The sequence below is a fragment of the Haliotis cracherodii genome, unplaced genomic scaffold (genome assembly GCF_022045235.1).
Source record: "Haliotis cracherodii isolate W230 unplaced genomic scaffold, xgHalCrac1.p SCAF_13, whole genome shotgun sequence".
Lineage (NCBI taxonomy): Eukaryota > Metazoa > Mollusca > Gastropoda > Lepetellida > Haliotidae > Haliotis > Haliotis cracherodii.
In genome coordinates this window covers 9,205,688-9,227,334 of record NW_027266268.1, presented here as the reverse complement: position 1 = coordinate 9,227,334, position 21,647 = coordinate 9,205,688, and the positions used below count along the sequence as shown (strand labels likewise).

General features: G+C 42.8%; 1 protein-coding gene across 1 annotated transcript in view; it reads left to right on the top strand.

Moving 5' to 3' along the window:
* Positions 1–21,647, top strand: part of LOC139459584 (uncharacterized) — a 185,452-nt gene that overhangs the window by 73,009 nt on the left and 90,796 nt on the right. The window contains exons 14-24 of the mRNA XM_071241138.1: positions 595–722; positions 1,470–1,561; positions 2,180–2,389; positions 3,688–3,741; positions 4,714–4,778; positions 7,765–7,886; positions 8,007–8,098; positions 12,672–12,881; positions 16,618–16,671; positions 18,336–18,403; positions 20,514–20,641. Coding sequence (XP_071097239.1) covers positions 595–722; positions 1,470–1,561; positions 2,180–2,389; positions 3,688–3,741; positions 4,714–4,778; positions 7,765–7,886; positions 8,007–8,098; positions 12,672–12,881; positions 16,618–16,671; positions 18,336–18,403; positions 20,514–20,641 — 1,223 coding nt within the window. The remainder of the gene's footprint in view (positions 1–594; positions 723–1,469; positions 1,562–2,179; positions 2,390–3,687; positions 3,742–4,713; positions 4,779–7,764; positions 7,887–8,006; positions 8,099–12,671; positions 12,882–16,617; positions 16,672–18,335; positions 18,404–20,513; positions 20,642–21,647) is intronic.

Here is a 21,647-nt window from a genome sequence, read left to right as displayed (position 1 = left end):
TGTAGAGAGGCAGTATGAGGGTGATGTTATCATGTTTATATCCTACAGCTCCTTGGCAGAAGGTGAAGGTCTAATCCTATTGTTTATAAATATGAAAGTTATGTTTATCACATTATTTAAATAATGCATTTACAACTTAATTAAGTTTGTTGTAAATAAAAAAATGTAAGCGAACACCTTCATAATGTCAAGATTAAGGACCAAGGAAGCAAAAAATTGACGATCCTGGTCCTTGGAAGGGTGGCAGAGGGTGAAGGCCGTACCCTACCTTTACCTGATGTTATCATGTTTATATTACACAGATCCTGGGAGAGTGGCAGAGTGATATGGCCGTACTCTACCTTTACCTGATGTTATCATGTTTATATCCTACAACTTCTGGGAGAGTGGCAGAGGGTGAAGGCCTTACCCTACCTTTACCTGATGTTATCATGTTCATATCCTACAGGTCCTAGGAGAGTGGCAGAAGGTGAAGGCCATACTCTACCTTTACCTGTTGTTATCATGTTTATATTACACAGGTCCTAGGATAGTGGCAGAAGGTGAAGGCCTTACCCTACCTTTACCTGATGTTATCATGTTTATATCCTACAGCTCCTGGGAGAGTGGCAGAGGGTGAAGGCCATACCCTATCTTTATGGCAACAATACATACATCTCTGAAACAGTGAAGTATTTCCTCAATACAGATGGACAACTTTCTAGCGCCTACCATGGAAAGCTGTAAGTTCTATAGTCTTGCTCAATAGTGTTGTTCTGTAGTCTGTTCAATAGTGTTCTGTAAGATGGTTCTGTAGTGTTGATCTGTAGTGTTGTTCTGTGGTGTTGTTCTGTAGTCTGTTCTAAAGTGTTGTTCTGTAGTCTTGTTCAATAGGGTTGTTCTGTTGTGTTCTATAGTTGTTTCAATAGTGTTGTTCTGTAGTGTTCAATAGTTTTGTTCTGTTTAGCATTGCTCTGTAGTGTTGTTCTGTAGTATTGTTCTGTAGTATTGTTCTGTAGTGTGTTCAGGAGTGATGTTCTGTAGTATTCTGTAGTGTTGTCTGTAGTGTGTTCAGTTGTATTCTGTATCATTGTTCCAGAGTAGTAAGGTGGTCATGGTTCCCAGAGCAGATCTTCAAAGCCGTTGAATATTTCTGGATGAAACTTGGTATTCAGATCTAGTTGTGAACTGGTGCCTTTTGATGATTTGAGATGTTGAAAAATACTGAACATCAGTGGCAGTGAACCAAATGTGGGGTGTAAACCGCCAAACTCATTTCCCAAATTGCAACATAAAGGGTTAGGGAGGTTGTGTCGTCTCCTGATGACTCTTTTTTTAGTAAACTGTAATAGGCCTTGAAATTTCTGTATAGATTCTTATACTGTTGTTAAGCAAGACTATATAATAGATGACCTACATTCTAGGAAAATGCCTATCAAACAATTGAAACAAAGAATGCGTAAAACCCAACTCACTCACTCACTTTCCAGTAAGAATGCTGATGCATGTGCTGGACCGGGGGTCAGTGTGCTGACTGAGGAATATCCAGGAAAATATTTTTCCACCAATGGGAAGTTTAGAGGTAAGTCTATACCCCACTTAACAGGAATATAAAGATAAGTCTGTCAACACTTACCAGGAATTGAAGGTACGTCTATCCACACTTACCAGGATTGTAATGGTAAGTCTATCCACACTTACCAGGATTGTAATGGTAAGTCTATCCGCACTTACCGGGAATATAATGGTAAGTCTATCCACACTTAACAGGATTGTAATGGTAAGTCTATCCGCACTTACCGGGAATTAAAGGTACGTCTATCCGCACTTACCAGGAATGTAGAGGTTAGTCTATCCATTCCTACAGGAAGATAGAGTTAAGTCTATCCATACATTCCAGGAATATAGAGGTAAATTTATCAACACTTACCAGGAATGTAGAGGCAAGTCTATTCCCACTTACCAGGAATATAGAGGTAAATCTATCAACACTTATGGGGAATGTAATGGCAAATCTATTCCGACTTACCAGGAATATAGAGGTTGTCTATCCATTCTTACAGGAAGATAGAGTTAAGTCTGTCCACACTTGCCAGGACTGTAGAGCTAAATAAGTCCACATCAGGAATGAAGATCTGTTAATATCTGTGCCAGGTTAGGGTCTCATAGTGGTAAATGTAGTTTCCAACATATTTTTCAGAATTGTTCCAGTTTGTTTTCACGGACTACACCAATGCAGTGCTGTACATGTGTCTCGAGGTGGATGACAGCGGCCATTGCCAGAAGGAAAACCTGCACATAGAAATTATTACAAAGCAGTTTCCGATACCCACATCCAAAATGGCCGAATTGGAGCAGATCGTGTCCAATCTTTGTGTTGATGTTGAGGACATGATTGAGGCGACACCAGGTCGGTTTTGGTGTGGATGTGTGGGTAGTGGAGAGGAGGAGGGGGTGGGGATGGGGGAAGTAGGGAAGAGGTTGTGTGGGTGGGGAGTGGATATGTGGTTCGGGGAATGGATGTGTGTGGGGAGTGGTTGAGGCTACACCAGATGGAGATGGGATGGTGGGAGGAGATTGGAGAGCACAAATGACTAGGTGTGCAAGATCTGGGACAAACATTGGGAGTGCAGTCTACTGTGGTACATGGTACTGGGTGCAAGGTAATGGGGTGCAAGGTACTGGGTGCAAGGTACTGGGGAACATGGTACTGGGGTGCAAGGTACTGGGGTACAAGGTCCTGGGTACATGGTACTGGGTGCAGTTTACCGGAACAAGGTCCTGGGTACATGGTACTGGGGTGCATGTACAGGGTACAAGGTACTGGGGTACATGGTACTGGGTTGCAAGGTACTGGGTGCATGGTACTGGGGTGCAAGGTACTGGGGTGCATATACTGAGTGCAAGGTACTGGGTTGCAAGGTCCTGGGTGCATGTTACTGGGGTACATGTTACTGGGGTACATGGTACTGGGGTGCAAGGTACTGGGGTGCATATACTGGGTGCAAGGTACTTGGGTGCAAGATACTGGGGTGCAAGCTACTGGGTGCAAGGTACTGGGTGCAAGGTACTTGGGAATAAGGTACTGGGTGCATGGTACTGGATGCAAGGTACTGGGGTACATGGTACTGGAATACAAGGTCCTGGGGAACAAGGTACTGGGTTCAAAGTCCTGGGGTACATGGTAGAGGGGTACATGGTCCTGGGGTACAAGGTACTGGGTGCAAGGTACTGGGGTACATGGTACTTGGTTCAAGGTCCTGGGGTACATGGTATTGGGTACAAGGTACTGGGATACAAGGTCCTGGTGTACAAGGTACTGGGGTACATGGTCCTGGGATAAAAGGTACTGGGTGCAAGGTACTGGGGTACATGGTACTGGGGTACAAGGTACTTGGTGCAAGGTACTGGGGTACATGGTACTGGGTGTGATGTACTGGGGTACATGGTACTGGGTACAAGGTACTGGGGTACATGGTCCTGTGGTACTTGGTACATGGTCCTGTGGTACAAGGTACTGGGGTGCAAGGTACTGGGGTACATGGTACTGGGTGTAATGTACTGGGGTACATGGTACTGGGTACAAGGTACTGGGGTACATGGTCCTGGGGTACAACGTTCTGGGGTACATGGTACTAGGGTGCAAGGTACTGAGGTGCAAGGTCCTGGGTACAAGCAAGTACACTCTGATATTTCTTCTGTCCCCAGGTCTCTGTGCGTTCCCTGAGGGCTTCCTGGAGTCTGTGGGTGATCCAGCCGATGGTAATACACACTGACATTCTCAATACTGAGTCTCTGATGTCACAAGGCATTCTGTAGCAGTATTTTATGGCAATCTATGGTTTCCACCATCTTTATTGCTCCAGTTGGCACTTGATCCCGAAACTAGGCCCCTCTGACTGAGGGAGGAACTCTTCCTTGGATAAGGGGGCATGCTTGACCCAGTGGTCAAAGGCACAACTTGCTGTTGTGACCCTTTGTCAAGTCTATAGGCAAGTCTGGATATGTGGACAACTTGTTCTTATTATTTATATTATTCTTGAAATTATGATTTAAACTAATAATTATTGCCTTGAGACTTGTGCAAGGCTAGAGACTGACACGCCGTGATATAACTGAAATACTGTTCGACGTGGTGTTATACCCAACTCACTCACTCACACAATCCAGCTTCCACTGATATATCATTCCTCCATCACTAGTCAGTATTGACAGATCTAGTTTTACACAGCGCAGGTGACAACACTATCTAGCAAGGGCAGTAAAGGGCACACAATTTCATATTCTAAGGGGCCCTGTGATTTTAATAATTTTTTATCTGTTTCTGAAAATGATGGATACTAAAAGTCTGTAGGAGCGTAACCATATATCGAACTATCAATCAATGCAATCATTGCCCTGTAATTGTACTATATCAATAGATATTAAAAACTCTACAGGTATGTCAATAATATGCATGATAATCGAAAGTTTCAATAGTCACAATTTGTTATGAACAAAACATAAATTATACATCAGAAAACTTTTGGATTTCAATTTGCTATCAATCTCTGATCCTGTAAACATTTCCTGTTGCACTTGTTTTGAAAGTACCTTCATTGTATTAATTGTCCATGGCCTGAAATAAATAGTTGACTATCCGAGGCCCCTGAATATTAAATAGGTGGTCCCTAATATCATGTTAACTTATTTTGTGATTGCCCTGAAGAATTACCCAGATAATTTTGTTAACAGATGTAGGGACCAGCCATTGTGACCAAGCTCGCAGGCGAGTGCAAGAAGAATTCAATGTTTATGATGTAAGTCTACAGAGGTTATTACCATGGGTGCAGGTGGGTGAGATGGTTGCCATGTGTGCAGGTGGTTGTGCTGGTTACCGTGTGTGCAGGTGGGTGTGCTGGTTACCATGGGTGCAGGTGGGTGAGAGGTTGCCATGTCTGCAGGTGGGTGTGCTGGTTACCATGTGTGCAGGTGGGTGTGCTGGTTACCATGGGAGCAGGTGGGTGAGATGGTTACCATGTGTGCAGGTGGGTGAGATGGTTACCATGTGTGCAGGTGGGTGAGATGGTTACCGGGTGTGCTGGTTACCATGGGTGCAGGTGGGTGAGATGGTTACCTTGTGTGCAGGTGGGTGAGATGGTTACCATGGGTGCAGGTGGGTGAGATGCTTGCCATGTCTGCAGGTGGGTGAGATAGTTACCATGTGTGCAGGTGGGTGAGATGGTTGCCATGTGTGCAGGTGGGTGTGCTGGTTACCCTGTGTGCAGGTGGATGTGCTGGTTACCATGGCTGCAGGTGGGTGAGATGGTTACCATGTGTGCAGGTGGGTGAGATGGTTACCATGTCTGCAGGTGGGTGAGATGGTTACCTTGTGTGCAGGTGGGTGAAATGGTTACCTTGTGTGCAGGTGGGTGTGATGGTTACCATGTGTGCAGGTGGGTGTGCTGGTTACCGTGTGTGCAGGTGGGTGAGATGGTTGCCATGTGTGCAGGTGGGTGTGCTGGTTACCGTGTGTGCAGGTGGGTGTGATGGTTACCGTGTGTGCAGGTGGGTGTGATGGTTGCCATGTGTGCAGGTGGGTGTGCTGGTTACCATGTGTGCAGGTGGGTGTGATGGTTACTGTGTGTGCAGGTGGGTGTGATGGTTACCTTTTGTGCAGGTGGGTGTGATGGTTACCATGTGTGCAGGTGGGTGTGATGGTTACCATGTGTGCAGGAGTGGTATCTGATCAGTATTTGTGTAGTATCTGATCAGTCTCTGTATAGTATCTGATCAGTCTCTATGTAGTATCTGATCAGTATTTGTGTAGTATCTGATCAGTCTCTGTGTAGTATCTGATCAGTATTTGTGTAGTATCTGATCAGTCTCTGTGTAGTATCTGATCAGTCCCAGTGTAGTATCTGATCAGTCTCTGTATAGTATCTGATCAGCCTCTGTGTAGTATCTGATCAGTGTCTGTATAGTATCTGATCAGCATCTGTGTATTATCTGATCAGTCTCTGTGTAGTATCTGATCAGTCTCTGTGTAGTATCTGATCAGTCTCTGTATAGTATCTGATCAGTCTCTGTGTAGTATCTGATCAGTCTCTGTGTAGTATCTGATCAGCCTCTGTGTAGTATCTGATCAGTGTCTGTATAGTATCTGATCAGCATCTGTGTATTATCTGATCAGTCTCTGTGTAGTGTCTGATCAGTCTCTGTGTAGTATCTGATCAGTCTCTGTATAGTATCTGATCAGTCTCTGTGTAGTATCTGATCAGTATCTGTGTAGTATCTGTGTAGTATCTGATCAGTCTCTGTGTAGTAGCTGATCAGTATCTGTGTAGTATCTGATCAGTCTCTATGTGGTATCTGATCAGTATTTGTGTAGTATCTGATCAGTATCTGTGTAGTATCTGATCAGTCTCTGTGTAGTATCTGATCAGTCTCTATGTGGTATCTGATCAGTATTTGTGTGGTATCTGATCAGTATTTGTGTGGTATCTGATCAGTATTTGTGTAGTATCTGATCAGTATTTGTGTACTATCTGATCAGTATTTGTGTAGTATCTGATCAGTATTTGTGTAGTATCTGATCAGTATTTGTGTAGTATCTGATCAGTATTTGTGAAGTATCTGATCAATATTTGTGAAGTATCTGATCAGTATTTGTGTAGTATCTGATCAGTATCTGTGTTCCTGTCCTGAGACACGCTCAGCTTGTGAACATGGGGAGACTCGGGGGACCCAGAAAATGTAGTTACTTCTCCTCCACGCCAACAATTCTCGTTATGGAAAATCAATTGAGGATAAATAAAGAAGTTATCTGAGACCCAATGAAAGTATCTATTTAGCTGTTTTCACAGCATTCACACCAGATAATAATACAGACTACAGAGTCTTGGGAATAATTGGGCTCTCTGATAATTGTGCGATGATTTGTAATTCCAAGGAGCAAAGTCAGTCTACATTAGAGGAGGACAAGGAACTGGTGGTCCCGGCAATGCAATGCGACACAATGTGATGTGATGTGATGTGATGTGATGTGATGTGATGTGATGTGATGTGATGTGATGTGATGTGATGTGATGTGATGTGATGTGATGTGATGTGATGTGATGTGATAATGATGCGATGTGATTCCAGTGTGATGTGATGTGATACTGATGTAATGCGATGTGATAATGATGCGATGTGATTCCAGTGTGATATGATGTGATGTGATGTGATTCTGATGTTATGTTATCTGATACTGATGTTATGTGATGTGATGTGATTCTGATGTTATGTGATGTGATGTGATTCTGATGTTATGTGATGTGATGTGATTCTGATGTGATGTGATGTGATGTGATTCTGATGTGATGTGATGTAATGCGATTCTGATGTTATGTGATGTGATGCGATTCTGATGTTATGTGATGTGATATGATTCTGATGTTATGTGATGTGATGTGATTCTGATGTTATGTGATGTGATGTGATTCTGATGTGATGTGAAGTAATGCGATTCTGATGTGATGTGATTCTGATGTTATGTGATGTGATGTGATGCGATTCTGATGTTATGTGATGTGATGTGATTCTGATGTTATGTGATGTGATGTGATTCTGATGTTATGTGATGTGATGCGATTCTGATGTTATGTGATGTGATGCGATTCTGATGTTATGTGATGTGATGTGATTCTGATGTTATATGATGTGATATGATTCTGATGTCATGTGATGTGATGTGATTCTGATGTTATGTGATGGGATGTGATGCGATGTTATGATGCTGATGCTAAGTTGATGTTGTACCAGTTTCTGGGCACCTGGCATCGTGTGAAAACTACTCCGTATTACTATGGCGACCAGACCTACAGGTCTTGGACGATGCAGTTCTTCATCAATGGAGGAGGATCGCTGTCCAGTGCCTACATTTCGTGAGTTAAATACTTTGATGCCATTGAGACAACATAACATGATTTTTGTGGAAAAAAAGGACAGTCTGCTTCGAAAATCAATAGCTTAAAAAAGTGATGATCTTTTGACTTGTGTTCTAGGCAGAACAACAATGTGTGTTCTGATCCAGGGGTCTTCCTACTAGAACAAGAATCTCCGGGAAAATATATCCACTCTTACCAGGAATACAGAGGTAAGTCTATACAAACTTACCAGGATTATGGAGGTAAATATATCCACACTTTCCAGGAATATAGACGTAAATATTTATACACTTACCAGGAATATAGAGGTAAATATGTCCACACTTTCCAGGAATATAGAGGTAACTATATCTACACTTACCAGGAATTTAGAGGTAAATATATCCACACTTACCAGGAATATAGAGGTAACTATATCTACACTTACCAGGATTATAGAGGTAAATATAGACACACTTTCCAGGAATCTAGACGTAAATATATCCACACTTTCCAGGAATATAGAGGTAAATATATCTACACTTCCAGGAATATAGAGGTAAATATATCCACACTTACCAGGAATATAGAGGTAAATATATCTACACTTACCAGGAATATAGAGGTGAATATGTCCACAGTTACCGGGAATATAGAGGTATATATATATAGACCTTCCTTTTCCATAACTATAAAGGATAAATAAATATGTCCACTATTACCGGGGATATAGAGGTATAACTATAAAGGGTAAGTAAATATGTCCACTATTACCGGGGATATAGAGGTATAACTATAAAGGGTAAATAAATATGTCCACTATTACCGGGGATATAGAGGTATAACTATAAAGGGTAAATAAATATGTCCACTATTACCGGGGATATAGAGGTATAACTATAAAGGGTAAATAAATATGTCCACTATTACCGGGGATATAGAGGTATAACTATAAAGGGTAAATAAATATGTCCACTATTACCGGGGATATAGAGGTATAACTATAAAGGGTAAGTAAATATGGCCACTATTACCGGGGATATAGAGGTATAACTATAAAGGGTAAGTAAATATGTCCACTATTACCGGGGATATAGAGGTATAACTATAAAGGGTAAATAAATATGTCCACTATTACCGGGGATATAGAGGTATAACTATAAAGGGTAAATAAATATGTCCACTATTACCGGGGATATAGAGGTATAACTATAAAGGGTAAATAAATATGTCCACTATTACCGGGGATATAGAGGTATAACTATAAAGGGTAAATAAATATGTCCACTATTACCGGGGATATAGAGGTATAACTATAAAGGGTAAATAAATATGTCCACTATTACCGGGGATATAGAGGTATAACTATAAAGGGTAAATAAATATGTCCACTATTACCGGAGATATAGAGGCATATATACTCTAAAGATAAGTAGGGAATCATGAAATATTAATGTTAATACTAAGTATTAGAACAAAGATAGGTGTTGACGACAAACATCCTGTGCAAGAGCATTTTTGTCTGTGAACCTTAACACCAAAACTCATGCTATAGTTTGCACGTGCCTCATGCCACACATGGGCTCAGTGTCATTCCTGATTTCTCTGTTGACCATTATTTCTATCAATCTTTTCTTATTCTGCTTATCATACAATTGTGATTTATTTGATTTAATTCATTGTTTGTGTATGCGATACGTCATCTGCAACATGAGGAGCATCTACAAGCTATTGGCATGCTGGAAACTGGCAGAATTCAGCGTACAGTGCCAAATAATAATAGCAATAATTATAATAATAATTTAAAAAAACAAAAAAAACAATAATAATAATAATAATAATAATTTTTACTTTATTAATAATAAAGGCTATTTGTATAGTGCAAAATCCACATCACTGAGGGACATGCTCAATACATTCAATGCTTCACAGTTTGTGATTGGCAGACTATGGAACAGGTACTAACAAACCCAAAATGTTGACGATTGACCCAGTTCAGGGCATCCCATGTTAATGACAAGATTACAGGATCATTGATCCTAAACCAGGCTCTACAAAATCAAGCACAGACGGCAAATCAAATTGCTGCAAACTCTCATAAGACGACTGGAGTACGCGTAACGGGTCAGACAATTAAAAGTCATTTACATTCAGCCAATCTCCATGCTCAATGGACAGCACTGTCGGGACAACATACTGACTCCCTTTGTTGTCTGGTTTGCTAGCCTGTGGGTTGACGTTTTGTCTTTTAGAATGACAACCTGTGCTCACTGTGCACAATTCGTCAATGCTCACATCCAGCAGCGCAGCATCCATAAAATGCCATGACCAGCAATGATCCCAGACCTTTCGCCAATTGAACATGTCTAGGACATGATAGGCAGACGTGTGCATCGTCATAGGCCGCCGACCATGTTGGCTGAACTTGGCCAGGCACTGCAAGAGAAGTGTCGAGACAGACTCTCTGAAATCACCATTGGGAGTCTCAAACGCAGTATGCCTTGTCACATGAATGAATGTTTGACAAATCGTGACGGTTTTACACAATACTGACTGATATTTCCCATTTTACCCCAATCATTCATCAAGATGATTGGTGGTCGTAGTATCTACTGTTATATTTTAATACCGGTTGTAGTGTTCCCAATCAGTTCGTTATTATCATACAGCTATTACTAGGAACTAATATCTCTTACAATTTTGAAAAATTTAAGTTATTTGTGTGTGTCTCATACTTTTTTACTGTATATCTGTACTCTCTGTGATACTTGCTTGAGGTAAACATATTGACACGTGTCAGGAATGTTTTACCAAGTTTATTCCTTGCTTTGCTTGGTTCAGAAATGAAGTAAATAGAGCGGTGTCAGAAGACAAACATAAGCCTAATGTCAGTCAGCATCTTCTCCAAAGAAACCACTGGACCAATGAGGCTGAAGCTTCACAGGTTTCAAATAAATATTTAGGATGGCAGCCATATTGATGAAACATTTTATGGCTATTACTCAGCCATTTTAGGTTAAAAAGTAAAAAGAAATTTGGAATTTAGTTAGTTAAGGACTGACTGTGAAAAACCTATGTGCAAACTGTGTAAATATGCGTAGTGGATTCTTTGAAAAGTTTGCACATCGGTTTTTCGATTCATACCTCAATGAACCGAATAGAATTCACAGTCAATCCTTGTATTAAAATTTGACAACTCAAACCTTTATCTACAATAGTTTAGCCAAAAACAGTTGTATATATTAAACCAAACAAAAAGGACAAGATTAATCAACATTTCTGGTGTAGGAATACATACGGTTTTGTGACATACATGAATCAGGTGATTGTATAATTTATGCATATAACTTGACATGCCTACACAGTCAGTAGCCAATCAATGGAGAGTAGGATCAAAACAAAGTTCACAGGACCTGTCAATCAAGGCAAGGGGCGAGAAGAACTGCAACAGTCAGACTATAACAAACTGGAACAAATATATCTGGGAGAAGGCCGCTGTTTCAAATGAAACGGTCAGTTATGGCCAGATTCAAACATTAGTTCCCTGAGTACGGGAAGACACAGTTGGAAAAATGCAGGTGAGAAATGAAACCCGAAGACAGGAAATTTGTGGAACCGAGGCCAACTGAAAAAATCAGGTGAACGTGTATGCACGTTTGCTGTTTCATTCCTTCTCGGCTTTCGGTATCAAAGGCTAGTTTGGGCAATGAATATGCATGGGTTTCACTAAAGATGATACATGTAAACAGAAAGGGAATTTCCTCCACTGCAATATTGGGATTCCCCAACATTCCGCAGTAATAAAAGTTGTCCGCTTCGGTGGGAATGGCTTAATTTTTTACATTTATTGGGAAATAAATGCAATAACACGTGACAAATTCAGCTAATCAGAATGCAGGAATTACAATGAACACAAGGAAAATTTAATTATTTAGTAGTGGCACTCAACACATATCTTCTATTTTTTGCAATATTTAAATTTTTACCTTATTTTTACTTTTGTATTTTGACCTTGCCCTTAAATTCCCTAATCATGCATTTTGACTCTGGACACATCCATTCATCTAAAATTGCCAGACCAAGGAAGCTCTTCTTGGACATCTTCAGTTTTTTGTTCTCAGTGTTCATCCCGAAAATATAATTTAATGTTGACGGCAGTCTGACTTCATCTCGAGCACAGTGGCAGCATTTGTTTAATGTGAAATTATGAGATACTTGTGATTGAGGAGAGGGTGACTGGGGCTCAGCAGGTGTACAGTAGAGTTAGAAATAGAGTGTCCATTCAAGAACAAGACTTGAAGCACAACTGTGATTGGTGGTAGCTGAATCCGATGCGCATCCTGCTGCAAGCCATTGTTGAACCACAGTTCACATCACCTTATGAATGGTTCTTCTCAGATCAATCAATCTTTATTCATGGTACTACATTTTCTGTTCGTGTTACAAATTCTTCTCAGTTAGAAATGCGGGGTTTTGGTTTGTCCGCTGTGAGCACACACATATAGGGTACATCCAATACGGTGTCAGTTACTGGAGTGAAAGTGTAGCGGCCATGAAATTTCCCAGTCCTGTGATGGGATTCGAACCACAGACCTTCTGATCCGAGGTCCACATGACCAAAGAGGTTAACCCCGTCAGCAAACTGACAAGGTAAGGATGCCATCTGTTGGATGCCCTGCTACACAAGCATTTTCTTATGTTGACTCCTTTATGAGCTAACCATATGATTTGACAAGAAAATACAAATTTCCTCCTTGTGTCCATACTTATTGACGTAAATGTGGATTTGAACATATTTTTCAGAATTGTTCCAGTTTGTTTTCACGGACTACACCAATGCAGTGCTGTACATGTGTCGCGAGGTGGATGTCAGCGGCCATTGCCAGAAGGAAAACCTGCACGTAGAAATTATCACAAAGCAGTTTCCGATACCCACATCCAAGATGGCAGAATTGGAGCAGATCGTGTCCAATCTTTGTGTTGATGTTGAGGACATGATTGAGGCGACACCAGGTGGGTTGTCTTGGAGGGTTGGGTGTGGATGTGTGGGTGGGGTGTGGATGTGTGGGTGGGGTGTGGATGTGTGGGTGGGGCATGGTTGTGTTGGTGGATGTGTGGGTGGGGTGTGTATGTGTGGGTGGCGGAGTGAATGTGTGGTTTAGGGCATGGATATGTGGGTGGGGTGTGGATGTGTGGGTGGGTTGTGGATGTGTGGGTGGGGCATGGATGTGTGGGTGGGGTGTGGATGTGTGGGTGGGGCATGGATGTGTTGGTGGGGTGTGTATGTGTGGGTGACTGAGTGAATGTGTGGGTAGGGCATGGATGTGTGGGTGGGGTGTGGGTGGGGTGTGGATGTGTGGGTGGGGCATGGATGTGTGGGTGGGGTGTGAATGTGTGGGTGGGGTGTGGATGTGTGGGTGGGGTGTGGATGTGTGGGTGGGGCATGGATGTGTGGGTGGGGTGTGGATGTGTGGGTGGGGCATGGATGTGTTGGTGGGGTGTGAATGTGTGGGTGGGGTGTGGATGTGTGGGTGGGGTGTGGATGTGTGGGTGGGGCATGGATGTGTTGGTGGGGTGTGGATGTGTGGGTGGGGTGTGGATGTGTGGGTGGGGTGTGGATGTGTGGGTGGGGCATGGATGTGTGGGTGGGGTGTGGATGTGTGGGTGGGGTGTGGATGTGTGGGTGGGGCATGGATGTGTTGGTGGGGTGTGAATGTGTGGGTGGGGTGTGGATGTGTGGGTGGTTGAGTGAATGTGTGAGTGGGGCATGGATGTGTGGGTGGGGCATGGATGTGTGGGTGGGGTGTGGATGTGTGGGTGGTGGAGTGAATGTGTGGGTGGGGTGTGGATGTGTTGGTGGGGCGTGGATGTGTTGGTGGGGCGTGGATGTGTGGGTGGTAGAGTGGATGTGTGAGTCGGCCGTGGATGTGGATATGTGGTCAGGGGAATGGATGTGTGTGTGGGGAGTGATTTAGGCTACGCCAGGTGGATTGGGCAGTGGATGCATGGGTAGTGGAGTGGATGTGTGGGTGGATGGGTGGGGGTGGATGTGTTGGTGGAGGTGTGAGTGGGATGTAGGTGGGGGGAGGAAGTGGATGTGTGGGTGAGGGCGAGGGTGTAGGTGGATGGGTGGGGGTGGATGTGTGGATGGGGGTGAAATGTGTTGGTAGGGGATTGGATGTGTTGGTTAGGGAGCGGGTGGGATGTAGGTTGGGAGAAGAAGTGGATGTGTGGATAAGGGTGTGGGTGGGTGGGTGTGTGGGTGGGGGTGTTGGGGTGTAATGTGTTGGTAGGGGATTGGATGTGTTGGTTAGGGAGCGAGTGGGATGTAGGTTGGGAGAAGAAGTGGATGAGGGTGTGGGTGTGTGGGTGGGGGTGTTGGGGTGTGATGTGTTGGTAGGGGATTGGATGTGTTGATTAGGGAGCGGGTTGGATGTAGGTGGGGAGAGGAAGTGGATGTGTGGATGAGGGTGTGGGTGGGTGGGTGGTTGTGTTGGGGTGTAATGTGTTGGTAGGGGATTGGATGTGTTGGTTAGGGAGCGAGTGGGATGTAGGTTGGGAGAAGAAGTGGATGAGGGTGTGGGTGGGTGGGGGTGTTGGTGGATGGGTGGGGGAGGATGTGTGGGTGGGGGTGTTGGGGTGTGATGTGTTGGTAGGGGATTGGATGTGTTAGTTAGGGAGCGGGTTGGATGTAGGTGGAGAGAAGAAGTGGATGAGGGTGTGGGTGGGTGGGTGGTTGTGTTGGGGTGTAATGTGTTGGTAGGGGATTGGATGTGTTGGTAGGGGAGTGGGTGGGTGGGGGTGGATGCGTGGGTAAGTGAGCGGATATGTACGTGAGTGGGGGAAGGGGTGGAAATGTGGGTGAGTGAGTGAGTGCATGTGTGGAGTGGTTGTGTGGGTGGTGGAGCAGATATATGGATGCTGGTGTGGACTAGGTGCACTGAACATGATGATAGAACGGTTTCCCAAGAAAAGTATTTCATCATTTCTTCTCTGTCAGGGTCTCCAAATGTTGTGCAGCTAAGGTCAGACAAAGTGAACTCAATCATTTTGACATTATCTGGGTAAACTAGAGAGTTGTAGTTCACAAGCTAAAGAGTTGATACACACATCATTTCTGGGAAATTCCCTGGAGGTATGAGGACTGTAGATCATGTTCTTGAAATATCAACGTTATTATTTGTCTAGATGACATTGAGCAAACAGACGATTCCAGTAACTTACTGTCATAAAGAAAAAATACACCTCAATCTTATTAAAATTAAATCTTAGCTCCAGCTACCACTAAACAAAGATCTGAGGACATCCCATTACAGGTCACGTTGGAACGACCTTTGACAAACATTGGCTGACCAATGAAATAACTAACGAGAAGTCAACATTAGCCAATTCAAAAGCAGCCTTCTTGAGCTATACAGCACTAGTTTCAAACTGGCGACTTTCATTCCAGAGTACACTCTGAAATTGTTTTGATGAAATTTTCAATTTAAAATTTGAAAACTGAACAAAAGAACATGTCTAATAGATTGACAGTGCGGGCACCCCCGTTCAAATCTTCAATGTATAGTGAGAAATAGATGATAATTTTGATGGAGTCAGTTGTGCAGCCTTTAACTGTCGTTTGGAATAATCCATGTTAACCATTTCATGATCTGAAAACACATTCTGACAATTTCACAATCTGGTAAGCCACACTCTGATTGGTCAGATGAAAGGTCATTCTGACTTGACCCGTAATGGGATGTCCTCAGATCTTTCTTGGTAGTGATAAGGTCTGATTTTAATAAGATACTTCTATAGCAAATGGGAATAGTTCAGTTATTATACCTATAACACAATAGTGCAGTTATTATACCTATACAACAAAAGTGCAGTTATTATACCTCCAAAACAATAGTGCAGTTATTATACCTACAAAACAATAGTGCAGTTATTATACCTACAATAAAAAGTGCAGTTTTTATTTCCTATTAAACAAAAGTGCAGTTATTTTACCTATTAAACAATAGTGCAGTTATTATACCTACCAAAAATAGTGCAGTGTTAATACCTATTAAACAAAAGTGCAGTTATTTTACCTATTAAACAATAGTGCTGTTATAATACCTACCAAAAATAGTGCAGTGTTAATACCTATTAAACAAAAGTGCAGTTATTTTACCTATTAAACAATAGTGCAGTTATTATACCTACCAAAAATAGTGCAGTGTTAATACCTATTAAACAAAAGTGCAGTTATTTTACCTATTAAACAATAGTGCTGTTATAATACCTACAAAACGATTGTGCAGTTATCATAACTATAGAACAATAGCACAGTTATTTTACCTATTAAACAATAGTGCAGTTATTATACTTACCAAAAATAGTGCAGTTTTATACCTTTTAAACAAAAGTGCAGTTATTTTACCTTTTAAACAATAGTGCAGTTATTACACCTATACAACAATAGTGCAGTTTTTACACCTATGAAACAATAGTGCAGTTATTATACCTATAAATTAAGACTGCAGTTATTATAGCTATAATACAACAGTGCAGTTATTATACCTATACAACAATAGTGCAGTTATTATACCTTTAAATTAAGTGTCCAGTTATTTTAGCTGTAACACAATAGTGCAGTTATTATACAAGCATATTTGTCAGTGCAAACATCCCCTAACATAACAATGTTGGAGGTGTGTTGCAGTTGTGTTGTTGTTGTAGTGTTCCTGACGTGATCCTGACCATTAACATCTCTCCCCAGGTCGCTGTGAGTTCCCGGAGGGCTACCTCAAGTCAGTGGGATATGACACTAATGGTAATATTGATTAACTTGATTTAACAGTCCCAGAGGCAGATCAATCTGATATTAAAGGTACAAACTGTAAGATTAGTATCCTTTTTTGTGCAAAACAGTACAGTTACTCTGTCACTTGATGCCTCTTGGGGACCCAGGTCAGAACAGGTCCCAACTCCCTATCACTGTATTTCCAGTTGCTTCTAAGGGTCATGGATGAGAACAGGTCCCAGTCACTCTGTTACTTGATGCCTCTTGGTGACCCAGGTCAGAACAGGTCCCAACTCCCTATCACTGTATTTCCTGTTGCCTCTAATGGGCATAGATGAGAACAGGTCCCAATCACTCTGTTACTTGATGCCTCTTGGGAACCCAGGTCAGAAGAGGTTCCAACTGCCATCTCTGTGTTTCCTATTGCTTCTGAGGGTCATGGATGAGAACAGGTCCCCATCACTCTATTGCTTGATGCCCCTTGGGGACCCAGGTTGTAACAGGTCCCCATCACAATGTTACTTGATGCCCCTTGGGGACCCAGATTGTAACAGGTCCCCATCACTTTGTTGCTTGATGCCCCTTGGGGACCCAGGTTGTAACAGGTCCCCATCACTCTGTTACTTGATGCCCCTTGGGGACCCAGGTTGTAACAGGTCCCCATCACTCTGTTACTTGATGCCCCTTTGGGACCCAGGTTGTAACAGGTCCCCATCACTCTGTTACTTGATGCCTCTTGGGGACCCAGGTTGTAACAGGTCCCTATCACTCTGTTACTTGATGCCTCTTGGGGACCCAGGTTAAAACAGGCCCCCATCACTCTGTTACTTGATGCCCCTTGGGGACCCAGATTGTAACAGGTCCCCATCACTCTGTTACTTGATGCCTCTTGGGGACCCAGATTGTAACAGGTCCCCATCACTCTGTTACTTGATGCCCCTTGGGGACCAGGTTAGAACAGGTCCCTATCACTCTGTTACTTGATGCCTCTTGGGGACCCAGGTTGTAACAGGTCCCCATCACTCTGTTACGTGATGCCTCTTGGGGACCCAGGTTGTAACAGGTCCCCATCACTCTGTTGCTTGATGCCCCTTGGGGACCCTGGTTGTAACAGGTCCCCATCACTCTGTTACTTGATGCCCCTTGGGGACCCAGGTTGTAACAGGTCCCCATCACTCTGTTACTTGATGCCTCTTGGGGACCCAGATTGTAACAGGTCCCAATCACTCTGTTACTTGATGCCCCTTGGGGACCCAGGTTGTAACACGTCCCCATCACTCTGTTGCTTGATGTGAGAAGTGACTAAACCTGACCAAGTAGTCAGTCTGACTATGTGTCTTAGTGCTCATTGATATTCTCCCTGATGGTGCCTGTCTTGGTGAAACTGTCTGGATTAAGAAAATGTTTGGTTGACAATCATGTGGTCCCTTTGATTACCTGGGTCTGGAGGGGTCTGGATAAACAATTTTATTCACAGGCTGCCATGATATGCTTGGTAAATTACTGACAGTGGCATTATACACTCTGTCCCTCTGTCACTCCATCACTCACTCACTCCATCACTCACTCACTCACTCACTCACTCACTCACTCACTCACTCACTCACTTACTCACTCACCACCTCCCTACCACACTTACTATCTCACCTATGTTTCTGTGTCTTCACTGACTACTCACCTGTATATTTCGCCAGGTGTAAACCAGGACTACATGTGCCAGGTGGAGCGGACAAGGGTTCAGGCCAACTTTAATGCCAGCCAGGTAAACTCCACTGATTCACTCCTCTTACCCACACCCCCACCACAGCCACCCAACCCTCCAATACTCAACCATACCTCCCCCTTACCATCAACGATGCAAGCCAACACCAACACAACTACCCAGCTACCCCCACCCCCACCACAGCCACCCAACCCTCCAATACTCAACCATACCTCCCCCTTACCATCGACGATCCAAGCCAACACCAACACAACTACCCTGCCACCCCCTCCCCCACCACAGCCACCCAACCTTCCAATACTCAACCATACCTCCCCCTTACCATCGACGATCCAAGCCAACACCCTGCCACCCCCACCCCCTCCTCACCCCCCACATCGACCATCTCCCCGAATGTCATCTGACAAGACCAACACCAGCACCTCAAACCACCTCCCCCAACCCCCCAAAGTGCCACCCCCACCCCTCCAAGTGCCATACTCACCCCATAAACCACTACCCAATATTCCACAACCCCATGTAAATCATTCCACCACAAGCCCCTCATATAACTTACCTCCCTATCCACCCCAGCCTCCACATCCGCCCCGACTGACTCACACTTCGTCAGACACCCAACCAGGACTCAATCCCCCCTCCCTCCCACCAGATCCTCCCTCCCATGCCTCTCCTCACCTGCCCCTGTCAGAGGTGTCCCCAGCTTACCTGTGTGATGCTGCAAGGGCCCAGCTGCAGCCAGACTTCAACAGCAGCCAGGTATGTAGGTTATATCTAATAACTTCACAGATATCCCCGACCAGAATCTCACAGGCCCATCCCAGTATCAGATCCTCATCCACCTACCCCCAGCCTAATCTCTCCCTCCATCCCCAGGCTAACCCTCACCAGTAGCCCCCCCTCAGGGGGTTCAGCACATCTCACATATACACATTTCCACTGAACGCTTTGTTCATTACTAGTTAACTTGTACTTGGTTATGTTGTTGTTCACATAAATAATGACACATGTAACCTATGATGTTAATGATAATGTACACTTCATTCGATGCTTCCTTTACAATACGTTAACTGTTTTTGCATGGAATAAAAGGTTGTTCCTATGAACTCACACCATGGGCTAATTTAGGCTTTTTATCCCTTCAGTATATAATGCGGGGGGGATATAGTAATCAGCTCGTCTGTCTGTCTGTCTGTCTGTCTGTCCACATCATGTCTCTTAACCGAATACGAGGTAGAAATTCTTTCATGAAACTCATGAAACTCAGATTGTCAACTGGTGGATTTTGATCTGTAGGGATTTATATAATTTCTATTTTTTCCTTTTTCACGGCAACAAATTTAACCCTGACTCTGTTCATAGTTGTGTGTTCGTCCGGACCATATCTGTAAAACTAATACATATTATTCTTTCATGAAATGTTCCACACTTAAAAACTGGGTTGTCAACATATGCCTTTTGCTATTAAGGGATTTTTTTAAGTTTTATTTTTTTTCCATTTCCACGGCAACAATTTTAACATTGACTCAGCTCAGACAAGATTGTCTGGACAGCTACTGACCAGTGAAGGTGACCAAGTAACAGAAGGGAAACGTTTACTGCAAACATTTTTATCTATATTTCTTTTAAGCTGCAATATATAAGATTTCATAATAACTTCAGTAACTATTGATAACTACACTTGCTATTGCAACATATTACAGCATAAGCCATATTCCAATTGTGTGATATGTTCTCATATGTTTTCCAAAAGACCTGAAAAAAGATAGAAAAACTTTTTCCAAATCCCAATTCCATGGTATTGTTTTGATAGCTCAATAACTAGTCTTGTATATGGACAGACAGATTAGATAGGAATACGCTTATTTTTGTTGAATTTTCAGGGGGGTTGGGGGAGGAGCTTGTCATCTTCTGATGACATGTGTTATTATATTAGCTCTTTGATTTATGACAGTGGTCTAAAAGCATCTGCTAGTTCAATAATGTCTCAGGTCGAGTTAATAAAAGCTCATAAATATTCCTTTTCAAAAATTGATTAAAACATGACTCGATAATTGGGTAGGTGTATCATGTATGATATCGTATGGTGAAATCTGTTATGCATTTATGTATTGTTGAATCATGTTGAATGTGAATATTCCTCTCGCTCCAGTTTGTCGGTGAATGGCAAGTCATGAAGACGACCACATTCCGAGGCGACAGGGAGACCTTCATGTCGGAAACTATCAACTACTTCCTCAGTACTACTGGCAATCTTGTGTTGGCCTTCAGTGGGTTGAAGTAGGTTCTATTTTCAATACAACTATCTATACTGACAGACATCTTGTGTTGGCCTTCAGTGGGCTGAAGTAGGTGCTATTTTCAATACAACTATCTGTACTGACAGACATCTTGACAACTATCTATACTGACATCCATCTTGTGTTGGCTTTCGGTGGGATGAAGTAGGTTCTATTTTCAATACAACTATCTATATTGACAGCCATCTTGCGTTGGCCTTCAGTGGGATGAAGTAGGTTCTATTTTCAATACAACTATCTATACTGACAGCCATCTTGTGCTGGCCTTCAGTGGGATGAAGTAGATGCTATTTTCAATACAACTATCTATACTGACAGCCATCTTGTGTTGGCCTTCAGTGGGCTGAAGTAGGTGCTATTTTCAATACAACTATCTATATTGACATCCATCTTGTACTGGCCTTCAGTGGGATGAAGTAGGTTCTATTTTCAATACAACTATCTATACTGACAGCCGTCTTGTGCTGGCCTTCAGTGGGATGAAGTAGGTTCTATTTTCAATACAACTATCTATACTAACAGCCATCTTGTGTTGGCCTTCAGTTGGACGAAGTAGATGCTATTTCCAATACAACTATCTATCGTGACAGCCATCTTGTACTTGCCTTCAATGGAAGAAAGTGGTGAAGCAAAAACCTGCGTCCAAGATTTTCAAATGTTACACTTTTTAACATGAAATTGTATTTTTTTACCAAGTGATTGCTCTGGTATTGTGACCTGTGAAGATCCGGGTTAGACTTGGTTTTCAAGAACTCATACTTGTCGAAAGAGGCAACTATGCTTGTAAGAGGCAAATATCTGGATCGAGTAGTCAGGCTCCCTTACTTGGTTCGTGCTTGTCATCAAATTGATGCTCGATCATGATGTAAATCACAGGATTGTCTGGTCCAAACTTGATTATTTACAGATTAACATGGCAACATGTGAACTTGATTGTATGTGACAGGGAATAAATTTATATTGTCAATATCAAATGAGTTATTTGA